General features: G+C 43.8%; 1 protein-coding gene across 4 annotated transcripts in view; it reads left to right on the forward strand.

Annotated features, from left to right (window-relative positions):
* The window catches only part of Med13l (mediator complex subunit 13L), a 201,191-nt gene that overhangs the window by 152,410 nt on the left and 35,928 nt on the right, over positions 1–12,853 (forward strand). For all 4 annotated transcript variants that reach the window (XM_013119770.3, XM_005078999.4, XM_013119771.3 and 1 more), the window contains 8 exons: positions 265–459; positions 716–904; positions 3,914–4,079; positions 6,159–6,263; positions 8,842–9,573; positions 10,502–10,727; positions 11,592–11,697; positions 12,005–12,129. In XM_013119770.3, the coding sequence (XP_012975224.1) occupies positions 265–459; positions 716–904; positions 3,914–4,079; positions 6,159–6,263; positions 8,842–9,573; positions 10,502–10,727; positions 11,592–11,697; positions 12,005–12,129 (1,844 nt within the window). The remainder of the gene's footprint in view (positions 1–264; positions 460–715; positions 905–3,913; positions 4,080–6,158; positions 6,264–8,841; positions 9,574–10,501; positions 10,728–11,591; positions 11,698–12,004; positions 12,130–12,853) is intronic.

The raw sequence follows: 12,853 nt of genomic DNA on the forward strand, positions 1-12,853 counted from the left end.
AGGCATGGATTTTAGTGTGCAGATGGTTTATGTAGTGTATGCTGATAGAATTAAAAGTGCAATGCTATTCCTTCTTGATTCCCTTAAAAAATGAAGGTAATTAAAATACACATAAATAATCCTAAAATAGACTTAAAAACCACACTGTGAAAGACTATGTAGGACTTAGGATGTAAAGCAAAGGACATGAAGTAGTGCTCTTTTTTAACCAAAGATGACCAGATATGTAGGCTTATATGTGATAATTATTTCTCCTTCCCACAGTACTGGTGAGTCCTTATGGCTTAAATGGCACGCTAACAGGACACGCATACAAGATGTCAGACCCAGCTACCCGCAAGCTGATTGAGGAGTGGCAGTACTTTTACCCAATGGTGCTGAGGAAGAAGGAGGAATCACGAGAGGAAGCTGAGCTGGGATATGACGATGACTTCCCTGTAGCAGTTGAAGTTATTGTTGGTAAGAAAGCATTTGTCTGAAGAACTTTATTGTAGCTCTATTGTTAATTTAAAGAGATGACCTCTCAGATAGATTCTCCAGATTGTCCACATCAGTGCCCTGTGTTCCATGTGCTGTCATGGTGACTCTGGGACACCTGTTCAGACAGGTGTGCTCATAGCAGTACTTCATTTTTCTATTGACTTGCTTACAGTGGCAATGGAGTTGGGTGTGTGGACACTCTCTCAGGCCTGCTCCTTTCTGGCTTTCCTCATAGGTGGTGTCCGGATGATCTACCCTTCAGCTTTTGTGTTGATCGCTCAGAACGACATCCCAGTTCCTCAGACTGCCACCAGTGTCGGAGGTCACGTCACGGTTGGGCAGCAGGGGCTTGGTAATGTGAAAGACCCCAGTAACTGTGGGATGCCTCTGACACCTCCCACCTCTCCAGAGCAGGTGGCTATAGGTGAGTGCAATCGAGCGTGTTTCTATGGAGAACTCCTAGAGTTTCAGCACTATGGTAGAATTCCCGGTGAAATTGATGGAGACAGGAGAGAAACAGAATGGCTGGGTCTCAGAGTTGTACCTGTGCCACCTTAGTCTTTATTCTAAGGACAGTATTGGCATACTTCTTAGTTCTGCACACGCACTTCTCCAGCAGACTTATGTCCCCATTTTTATGCCTGGACAGGAAACTGTGTGGTTGCCTTGTTTCTGTTTGTTTTAAACAAATGGTAGATACTATATTAGCCTTGTTTGTGTCATGGTGACCAAACACCTGAGAGAAGCACTTGGGAGAAAGAGGATTTGTCTGGCTTCCACTTGCACAGGGTCAGTCAGCCCACCATTGTTGAGCTGCATAACTTTGGGCAGAGCATTATAGTGGTGCGTAGTCATGGAGACAGTTCGTTGTTTCTTGTTGGATAAGAAGTAAAAGGAGCTGGGCGTTGGTGGTGCATGCACGCCTTTAATCCCAGCTTTTGCTAGGCAGAGGCAGGAGGGGATCTCTCTGAGTTTGAGGCCAGCCTGGTGTACTGAGTGAGTGCTAGGATAGCCTCCAAAGCTAAACAGAGAAACCCTGTCTGAAAAAAACCAAAAAAGAAGAAGTGAAATGAACACAGAGTAAGTAACCAGGGCAAGATTACAATCTGAGGACATGCCCTCAGTGATCCACTTCTCCAGCAGATCCCACCTGCTACCTCTCACAGTAACCCCCAGTGTATACATCAATTCATTTTCTGTTATGACAAACTTAGGATGGCATGAGTAGGTGCTGTGCCCTGTAGTGGTCTGTCCTCTAATGCAGAAGCTTGGCAATTCACACACTCAGTCTTGGAACATAGAGAGATTGCTTGAATCGAGAACAGTTTTGTCCACTCTTTTGAGTGGTAGATTTCCTGTGTTAGCACTCGTGGCTATAGTCAGCATGTTTTCATTAGTAGTCCACCAGCACTTGTGTTACGTGGTACACATAATTCAGAGATGGCATACAATATACAGGAAGATGTAAGTAGATGAAACGCAAGCACTTCATGTGCAGCACTCATAGGTCATCATGTCCCTTTAAAGCCCTGTGTGTGACTGAATCTGTGGGACCCTTCCTGAAAAGGCCAGCCATTTACCAATTTTTATTATAAGTAAATTGAAAAAGGAAATACTTTGTAGTGATATAAAGACACTATCTGTTAGTATTTTAAATAGTTCAAATTTTTCTTAAAAATTTGTATTAGCAATCAGACCACTTTAAATTTTTGCTTATCTGATGGTTTATCAGCTTGTTTCCAGATACTTAATGAAATTCATGTTAACTATAAAACCAGCCTTGGCATCCAGTCACTTCAGAACTCTCAAGTTCACAGTTCAAAAGCAAGAGGCTCTGTCCAAGATGAGTTTTATTGTGGCTTCTGTAACCCTGGATCGTCACACGCCTTCCCCCTGGGCTCTATGTATCATACTGCACTAGTCCTTGGGGAAACATTCTCCCACTGTTCCTCATTCTCTAAGATAATCTACACTAAAGGTTCTAGTGTCTTTGTAGTCAGAGGAACTAGTCCAAATGTCCCGTGATATAATGCTCAGCTATGGTGTGACATTGTCTGTTGGCCACTCCCCAAGAGACAGGGTTGCCTTGCTCCTGACAGCCAAAAACTCTTCTGATAGGTCAGCTGGGACTGGCGGGCTAGCGGGCTAGTGTTGCAGAGGCCACCATGTCCTTCCAGACAGTTTTCTAGAAGCCTAGAAAACCACAGACAGCAACTTTCAGTCCCATGAAGAGCGCTCACCCTGCCTCTCACTGCATGGTCATGGATGTTTAAGGGAGTCTTGTTGTCTGCCTTAATGATTTCTTTGTCTACTTCTTTGGACAGTCACTTGAGAACCTGTTGGAAAATAAATTACCTTGCAGAGTGTGAACTAAGTCTGAAAATTAAAAAAAAAAAAGCTAGTAGTCAAGTACAGGGTATCTCGACTCCTGCACTCCGTCCATCTGCAATATTAGTGCTTTGGAGTTAAAGTGTCAGTGTTGCTGGTTTTGTCTTTAATGGGGATAGGTAAAGCAATATCCATCATGCAGTCGTCGTGAAGAGTATTATGTGTTATAAAGGAAAGTTCAGATATTTCAAGATAGCAGTGTAGATTTCCCAGAGTCTGAACATTGACATTTTTGATGTAGGTGTATTGTGCTTTTGTTCTGTTGAGAACAGAGCCCACAGTACATTTAATAAATCAAATAAGAGAAAGCCATTGAGTTGACTGGACAGTGCCTTTAGACTGGCCTTGTTGGAAATGGGAATGGCAAGGGTTTCAGCAACCAGTGCCACTGCAGTGGCCTAGGATGGGGAGAGAAGCTGTGTCATGTCATGGAGACAGTCCCCTTCAGTATTTTAGTGCTAAGCTTGGGTAACTGGTATTGGAGTAAGGCAAGCAGGTCTATATAAGAAGCTGTGTGCTAATAAATTCTTCCTCTTGCTTGGGCACTTGTACTTTTATTATACAACTGTTTAGCTAGATGAACATGGAGCTGCCTATGCTGCTGTCTCCCTCAAAATGTACTGACTGCATTTATTTTCTGAACTCAGGATAGTAATGCATGTTTGTGTTTTTAATATTATAACTATGACCCCTTCCTTACAAGTTAAGTTGCATCTAAAACATGTGGGGTAAGATGTTGCTGTGTGTCTTCCCAGGTGACATGTACATGTTTATTAGGTCTGCTGCTTTAGAGAGAACATAAGAAGTCACACAGACCTGGGAAAGTTGGTATTGGTTGGTTAGTGGTATGTGTGTTGCAGGGCAGTGCGGGGGCGGGGGGGCGTGTGTGTGTGTGACGATTTCCTCATCCCTTTAGATAGTGTTATTGCTGGGGATAGGAGACAAAGCTTCACAAATCTGAGTTTTGGCAGTTAGAACATGCAACAGTCTGTGTACCACGAGCATTCGTGGCAATCCTGGTTTTCTAATTGTGCTTGTTTTCCAGGTGAGAGTGGAGGCGTGCAAAGTGCTGCCAGTCACCTCAGTTCCCAAGATGGGGGGATGATAACTATGCACAGTCCAAAGAGATCGAGGAAGATCCCTCCTAAGCTCCACAATCATATGGTCCATCGAGTCTGGAAGGAATGTATCCTCAACAGAGCCCAGGCTAAGTATGTGTGCATCATAGTCTTATCTCCCTGAAGCAGGGTGAAGAGGGCAAGAACAACTGTATGACCAAACTTGAAGGGCTTCAAATTGTTCTTTTTATTATTTAAATTTAGCGGAATTTGATATAAAACAAAACATTTCTTTATCTGACATGATTATTGTGGAGAATTCTCAGGTTCTTGAACGTCTGAAGATTGGCATGATATTGCTGTAACATTTGCCAGTAGGGACAGCTCGGAGATTTACCCTGATTGTCAGAATGGCAATCAGGGTTGACTTTCTTTGTGTGCTGCTTTGTGAATGGTTCCCATTTAGAAAGGGAAACAAACTTCTTGGACAGTGGTTGTCATGTATTGGCCTTGTTTTTGCTGCCAGTGTACACCTGGGTGGCCGTGTTCCTTTCTGCCTGCTTTATTTAACATGTTGCGTGTATGTATAAAATGTGTTATGTATATATATAGAGAGGTAAAAAATATATATGTATGTGTATACACACACACACAACCACACATTATTATCATCTGTATCTTAAGTGTCTGGGTTTTTTGTCTGCATGTATGTCTGAACCACTTGGGTGCCTGGTACCCACAGAGGTCAGAAGAGGATGTTGGATCCTGGTGGAACTGGAGTTGTGGATATTTGTGAACTGCCATATCACTGCTGGGAACCAAAAACCCTGGGTATTCTTAAAGAGCAGCCAATGTTCTCAAGGTGGTGCATGCCTTCAGTCCTAGCATTTAGGAGGCAGAGGCAGGTTCATCTCTAAGTTTGAGGCCAGCCTCCTCTACAGAGCTAGTTTCAGGACAGCCTGGGCTACACAGGTGAGGGGAACTTGTCTTGGAGAAACAAACAAACAAAAACCAGAAGCTGTGTCTGTGGAAGCAGAGCTCAGGACATGGGTGCTGGGCACCACTCTTGGGTCCACCACTCTGGGAAAGCCCTGAGCTGCCTCTCAGCCTGTCTTATGGATGCTCGTGCTGATAACTGATCGCTGCTCACTTAGAAGTGTCTCAGATACTTCTGCAGGGAGTGCTATTCAGAGTTTAATGTGTAGCTTAATGCCTGTCCTTTGAACCAAGCTTTTAGCAAATTGATGCTAACTCATTTTTTTGGATGACTTGATTCTGGAATAGGCCATTGAAGATGTGCTAGACAAACTCTAGAAATCATAGTCTAGGACTTGAAGACTATCCCCAATCACTTAAAATGATCTTTCCATCATAATAATCATTGCACATATTTTATTTCTAGCTTCAGTGCCTACATAATTTTCCAGTTAGCATTTCTTTCTCACTGTCTTCCGTTTTTATTCAAAACTAGCTTCAGACCTCTGTTATTTTTGACAGATCACGGCCCTCTCTTCCTAGCACAGAGTAGGGAGCCGAGACACCCAGGAAGGCAAGAAAGGCTGTGTCTCAGGAGTCCTGTAGAGCCACCCATTGAGTCTGCAGCATCAGATACTGGGAAACAAGCCCCCAAGCACTGTCTGTGGTCTCTCTTCATTGGCTTATTACTAATGATGTGTATGTGGGAGATAGTTTTGATTTCTACTTTTTAGTTCACATTAAAAATGCTAGAATATTGCCTTTAGATGTTATTAAATAATGTGGGAGTTTTAAGAGTGATTTAATAACATTGGAGTATATATAATTTCTAGATGTTGTCAAACAGTAATTTAAAAATTCTTTCATCTTTTTAGGTGACTGTGTGTGAGGGGGAATGGGGGTGGGCATGTGTAACTGTAAGTGTATGATACTAAAGCCAGACCTTGCTCATGCCAGACAGAAGTGCCTTTCTAAAAGGAAATGCCAGTAAATGACACTGGGTGTTGTTCCATTGCTGTAAACACTGTCCGTGCTAATGTGAGGCGATCTTATAAGGAGGGGCATTTTGAACCGTGCTCCTGTATATATAGCAGACAGGTCACTTGCTTCTTCAGTTTCACTGGACTAATTTATCAGCAGGATCCATTACTGTGTAATGTATTCGCCCCTTTATAAGGGAAAAAAAAAAAGACTTTTTCTCTATAAAAGAATGAGTTAACTTTTGTTTGTACTTAGTCACATTTTCACCCTTTGTAGGAGGAGCCAAGTGTCAACTCCCACTCGGGAAGAAGAGCCTGCTCACAATCCTGCTGCTTGGGATTTTGTGGACCCAACCCAAAGAGTTAGTTGTTCCTGTTCAAGGTGGGTATGGGGCAGGCAACAGCCACAGAGAACCTGGTCTATGCTGTTGGCCAGTCACCAGCCACACAGACCACCGTGTCTCAATCTTTGCTTTGAAACTTCCTCCAGTGGGGAAAGGAATAGTTTTGTCTGATACACAGATGATAATTCTGGTGTCAGGATTCAGATTTGAAAATGAGTTGACTGAAGTCAACAGAACTTTGATGAAGTGACCTCTCAAATCCTTTTGGTTGGTGATTTTTGTTATCTTTAGAGGTGGTGTTTGCAGTACCTACTGAAAGTGGAAGTTACTGTAGTCATGGTGTCTCTGTAGCTTGTCCATGCAGTGTCTTGACAGCCACTAATAGTTCCCTTTTCTACCAATTGTGTGCCCGTTCAGGATCTCACTGCCATGGATTGTTAGTATGGACTTTAAAGTTTTAAGAGGAGACAGACTTCATTTCCCAGTTCAACTAATGATGAACTTGCATTGCATGTCACTCATGTGTCTAGAGTTTCTGAAGTATAGGTTTCCCATGTGGCTGTCATAGGCCTTCTAAAAACATCCATGGAAATGTCTGTTCAGAAGGTGACCATTCATTTCTCAGCTCAGGGCTTTTACTGGGGTGTTAGTGGATTGATTTGGGGAAGGGGATGCAAACTTTTCCATCAACTGTGAGAGATTATTGTTGGCCCCTGTTCCTGTCTCCCTGGCCCCTGTGCTTTTACCAAGTGTTGTCTTAGTGGACAGCCGCCTCTTTGTATGCTATGGGATTGCCGTACAAGTTCTTAGCCAAACCCAAGACTTTTCGTAGCAGCTACTTCACTGCTTTCCACATGCTACTTGGCTTCCTCAGACCCTGTGCTCTAGTCTTTTATTGTTGGGGGACCTTTGAGAAACATCCTGGCTTCAGTCATATGGGTTTGTGATAGAATACTTTCCTAATTCTTTTATCCACATGGCCTTGGGTCTAAGCCCCAGCTAGCACTTGGAAAAGAAAGAAGGACTTTACAGCATCTGTTTCCCCATAGGCCCATCCAATATGATGTTTACTCTGGTCACTTGGTGGCTTCTCTTGTTTTCTGGATCTGGTCCATCACAGTCACTTCCTCCAAGATGTCTACTGCCTTTCCTTGCAGCCACTAGTGTTCCTACACACTACTGAGGCTAGGCTCCCTGATACTTGGGGCTTTGGCACATGCTCTTGGTGCAGGGCACATTCCTGCTCTTAAACATTGTGCAGCTGAGTCATTGATGGAGCTGGAAGAACTGGCTTCACAAGGCGTGTACACGTCATAACAAAGCCTTCGCTGAAGAGTCTGCAGAAGACAAGTGCAGCTCACCCTCCTGAGAAAGTCCAGGTCTGTGCAGGAAGGGCTAGGAACGAGCACCTGGAAGACAGTGAGACCCTTGAAGAGAGAGTTCCTCACTGGTCACTGTGCCCTTGTTGCAGAAAACATGCATTTCCTTTACTTTCCTTGGTAGCCCTTTTTCAAATCAGGGTTTCTTTTTTGTTCGTTTGTTTTTAAGACTGAGTTTTTTAGAGTAGTGAAGAGTTTGACCAAAGTGTTTGCAGATAATCTGCTGTAGGGTTGCCAAACTCTATGGAATGGTCCACTCCTCTCACTGTTGAACAGCCGAAAGGAGCAGGGCAGCTGTTCTGTTGTCCCACTAAACCATCCCATTATGCCACACAAATCCGCTTTACTGCCCACAAGGGCATCATTTAGTTCAATGCAGCAGTAATTTAATGCCACCCAAGTGGCCTCAGAGAGTCACTGCTGCATCACCGGAGAGCATGCAGTCTTCCCTTGGAGTGATTTACACACGGAGAAGCTGGCTGACCTGCTGTGGAACTTGGCTGAGCAGTCCAAACTTGGCATCATTTAGTGGCCTGAGTGAGCCATTCCTCAGGCCTATGGTTGCCAAGAAGTGTGGGCAAATGTGGGCATTTTTACTGAGATAGAATGTGGCTTAGGTACATTTACTCATGTGTTCTGATTCCCAGCTTTTGACCTTCTTCACAAGTGTTTGAAATTCACAGTTGTCTCACATTTCTTCCCCCAGATATAGTTAGGGGAAGGCTATTAGTATATTTATCCTGTAAAGTGATGTTGTTTACCTTAGTTTCACACTGATGTTGTTTACCTTAGTTTCACACTTTGGAGGGTGGAACACAATAATTTCAAGACATTTAAGCCATGTGTTGAGAAATAGAAACTGAATTTTTGGTTTTTTGCCTTATCTGGTCATTTAACCGTGTAGTCTTAAGATACTATGTGAGTAGGTTATCTGAAGCTCTTGTCTAATTAGCAAGATTTGGGATTAGCAGGATATTAATCTATATTTCTCATTAAGTCCACTTTTTAATCTGCTTGACCTTTTATGTGACTGGTTCTTGGCTTCCTATTGGGTACTTGTATTCTTAGTGATCATAAGCATAGTTGGACTGTGGATCTCTTTCAGATGTGTGCATCATCTAGCATATGCCTAGAAAGAGAGATAGACCCTTATCAGAAATACTTCTTTTGTGATATTGCAGTCATGCTGTTATCTGTATCTGAGCATGTGTTGACTTCACTTTAATTCTCCTTGTAGGCATAAACTTTTGAAGCGGTGTACGATAGGACCCAGCCGAACTCCCACAGTATCTCAGCCAGGCTTCAGTGCAGGACCTCCATCATCTTCATCCTTACCACCTCCTGCTTCTTCTAAGCACAAAACAGCAGAAAGACAAGAAAAAGGAGACAAGTTACAAAAGAGACCCTTGGTGCCCTTTCACCACAGGCCCTCTGTGGCCGAAGAGTTATGCATGGAGCAGGATGCATCTGGACAGAAGCTAGGGCTGGCAGGGATAGATGCCTCCTTAGAGGTGTCAAGTAGTCGGAAGTATGATAAGCAAATGGCCGTGCCTTCCAGAAATACAAGCAAGCAAATGAATCTGAATCCTATGGATTCACCTCATTCCCCCATTTCCCCTCTGCCGCCCACACTCAGCCCTCAGCCACGAGGTCAGGAAGCAGAGAGTTTGGACCCACCTTCTGTCCCTGTAAATCCAGCCCTCTATGGAAGTGGGCTAGAACTTCAGCAGCTGTCCACTCTGGATGACAGAACTGTCCTTGTAGGCCAAAGACTGCCTCTGATGGCAGAGGTCAGCGAGACAGCCTTATATAGTGGGATTAGACCCTCCTACACTGAGTCATCAGATAAGTGGTGGCAGGGCTTCCGTCTCCCACCCAGTGAAGATACAGAGTTCCGGCCTCCAGAGCTCCAAGGGGACAGATTTGACACCAAACTGGATGTGAACCCAGAGAGCACTGCACTGCAAAGGTGAGGGGACCTTCAGGTGGGACCCTAGACATCCAAGGTCTCCTCTCCCCTTGCTAAGCCTTCACTGATAATGGAACCAGACTTCTCTTATAGACTCTGCACATGGGGAGTGTCTCAAGTCAAAACCCCTGTTTTTTCCTGAGACTTAACAATGTGGTGGTGTGTAATACATGGCAGGTAAATGTCTTGCTGTGTCGTTTAGGACACACAATGTGTATTTGTTATTGGGAGGCTACTATTTGTTAGTCAAGAGTGTAACTTTAAGAGACTTCCCACATTGCTCACTCGGCTCTGTCTGGTAGGAGTGCTCTTAGTATCCTTGAGCACCGATCATTCTCAGCCCTTGGTGTAGGCGACCTCACTTGAGTTTCCCTGAAGCCTCATCTCTGCTGATTTACTGACTGAGGAGCTGGAGCTGCGCAGTTGGGAGTTTGACCTGAGCTTGTGTACTGATGACCTGTGTTTTCTGTAGAATCTGGGCTTGGAGACAGCATGGACTAACAAAGCTGCCTTCGCTCTGTCTAATCGCGCTTAAGATCTTGAAAAACAAAAACATGGTACTGGAGATTTACTAGGTTTTCAAGTGTTCACTTTAAACTTTCTTTTTAATCATAAATCCTGGGTGGGTGAGATGACTGGGCAGGCAAGCACACTTAGACTAGGCCTGGCAACCAAGCCCTTCTCTTTTCTATGAAGTGCTTATGCACACTGAACTGAGTACTGTGCTAAGTCCACCTCAGTACTGCCTAAGCCTGATGACCCGAGTTAACCCCAGAAAGGAGAAAGCTGACTCTCTGACCTTCACATGGTACATGCGTGTGCATGCACATACAGTAAATAATTAAAGTTTAAAAACCATAATACTGCTTTGAAAATAGCATCATTTTACCTCGTCTCACTTAAATTATCACCTATTTTCCCTTTTTAGACTCTTAGCACAACCTAACAAGCGGTTCAAAATCTGGCAGGATGAGCAGCCTCAGGTGCAGCCACTCCCCTTCCTCGACCCATCACCTCTGTCACAGCAACCTGGAGACACTTTGGGAGAAGTTAATGACCCATATACCTTTGAGGATGGTGACATAAAATACATCTTCACAGCAAATAAGAAATGCAAGCAGGGACCAGAGAAGGACACCCTAAAAAAGAACAAGGTACCATTTACTGCAGAGGGAGTCCAGCAAGCTGTGGGTTTTGGTGTCTATTCGATGTGTGTGGGAGTCTCCTGAGGCAGAATGTCTGAGGTGGTCCTGCCTGGTCGCTCTGTCCTCATACTCATACTCTTGGTACTATTGTATGGAACAGTGCTTTGTTCCTTTTTATGTCATGGCTCACCAAGCTGCATATTTTCCAGGCTGTAGCTTGTACCGTGCATGCCTCCTCTCATATGCTAATTGTTGTTGGCCTATGCTCCCTGCTTATTTAAAAAATATTTCCCAAAATACTTAGAATGTAAAGCAAAAAAATGTTGAGTGCAGTCTCTTTTTATGAAGTGCTACGTTCACTGTGTAAGAGCTGTGCCTATATATTCCCTGAATCCATGTCAGTACTGGCCATAGACTTTCAGCATGAGCTGGCCTGGTACTGGGTGTGCCTGCCGGCTTTAGCCATGTAAGGAGGTGTTCTGGAGAGAGTAGAGAAGCTTGGCAGTTAAAGAGCCCAATAGAGTTGACAGGACAATGTGCAGAATCTGTGTAGCTCCAGAGGCTTGTGCTATCATCTAACATCACTATAGTTACTTAAGACATTGTTTGATAGCATGGCAGGCCTGTGGTCAGTTGCCGCCAGAACCACTGAGTCACTGAGATCACCTCGAGGGTCAGAAAGAAATGGGGTCCTTGATTCTGTGTAATGCAGAGCAAGGCTTCGCCTTTGATTCCCTTTGGTTGCATAGACCATGGTTTCTCACACTGCTCATAACAGGTTCCATTCGACGCGCTAATTCTTTGTGTTCTCCCTCATATCCCACACTTTGGGTTGCTGTTCATGTGTTTTGTTTGGCTGAATTTATTACACAGTCAGAGGATGGATTTGGTACCAAGGATGTCACTACACCAGGTCATTCCACGCCGGTGCCTGATGGGAAAAATGCCATGTCTATTTTCAGTTCTGCTACTAAAACAGGTGTGTACATTGTTATTTGACTCACTGGATTGTTGCTAAAGTAAAATGCAAAGGAGATTCTTCTCGATTTAAATTATATTCTTATTGCTATAGCAGTAATTTGGTCTCAACTTTGTTTTTTGTGGATTGTTTTTTAGTTCTTTTCAAAGCTGATAAGCGTATTTGGAATAATTGTGTCTAAATTTAAGTAGGACATAGGAAGGAAATTCCCAGCAGACCTTGTTCACTGAGGTCCAGTCCATGTCCTTCTGTGTCTTCCTCAGCTGAGGAACCTGCTCACTCTGTGTCCTTGCCTCCTTTCCTGCAGATGTCCGACAGGACAATGCTGCTGGCAGAGCTGGCTCCGGGAGCCTTACACAGGTGACAGATTTGGCACCTTCCCTGCACGACTTAGACAACATCTTTGATAACTCTGATGATGATGAACTTGGGGTAAGTCTGCTATAGCTTCATATATGAAACGTGCCACGTGGTGGCTGTTCCAATTTACTTCACTGAACTCAGGATTCTCATTTTAGGCAGTGATTCTCCACCTTCCTAAATGCTACCCTTTAATGTAGTTCCTCATGTTGTGGTGACCCCCAACCATAAAGTTATTTTCATTGCTACTTCATAGGTGTAATGCTTCTGCAGTTATGAATCAATGTAAATATCTGATATGCAGGATAGCAGATATGAGGCCCCTGTGAAAGGGTCTTTTGCCCTCAAAGAGGTCATGATCCACAGCTTGAGAACCACTGTTTTAGGTGCTAAATAAGCTTCAAAAGGATTCCTGTACTTTGAGCCTTTTGAGTACTATTTGCTATTGAAATCTTTCACATTTTAATAAACCATTCTGAATATTAAGGGACCATAGACACATGCATGTTTCTTTAGATGAGATTTTTCAACTAATGTGAACAACTTTTCTTCATCTAACAACTGAGCAACTAGTGTGCATTTGAGAGCTACACACATGTGCTATGTACTGTTCAGAGTTATGGTGTTGTGGTGGGAAGGAGACTATAGACACGTGATGGGGAAGGATCAGAGGTCTTTGGAAATTGCTTGAGCTAAGACTCAGTGGGTTCGTGTGCTCACCCTCTTCATCTTTGTGCTTTTGGGCACACATCAGCACCTGTTACTGCTGGGGATGCTACAGCTGAATAAGACACAC

Source organism: Mesocricetus auratus, unplaced genomic scaffold (assembly GCF_017639785.1).
Source record: "Mesocricetus auratus isolate SY011 unplaced genomic scaffold, BCM_Maur_2.0 Super-Scaffold_100025, whole genome shotgun sequence".
NCBI lineage: Eukaryota > Metazoa > Chordata > Mammalia > Rodentia > Cricetidae > Mesocricetus > Mesocricetus auratus.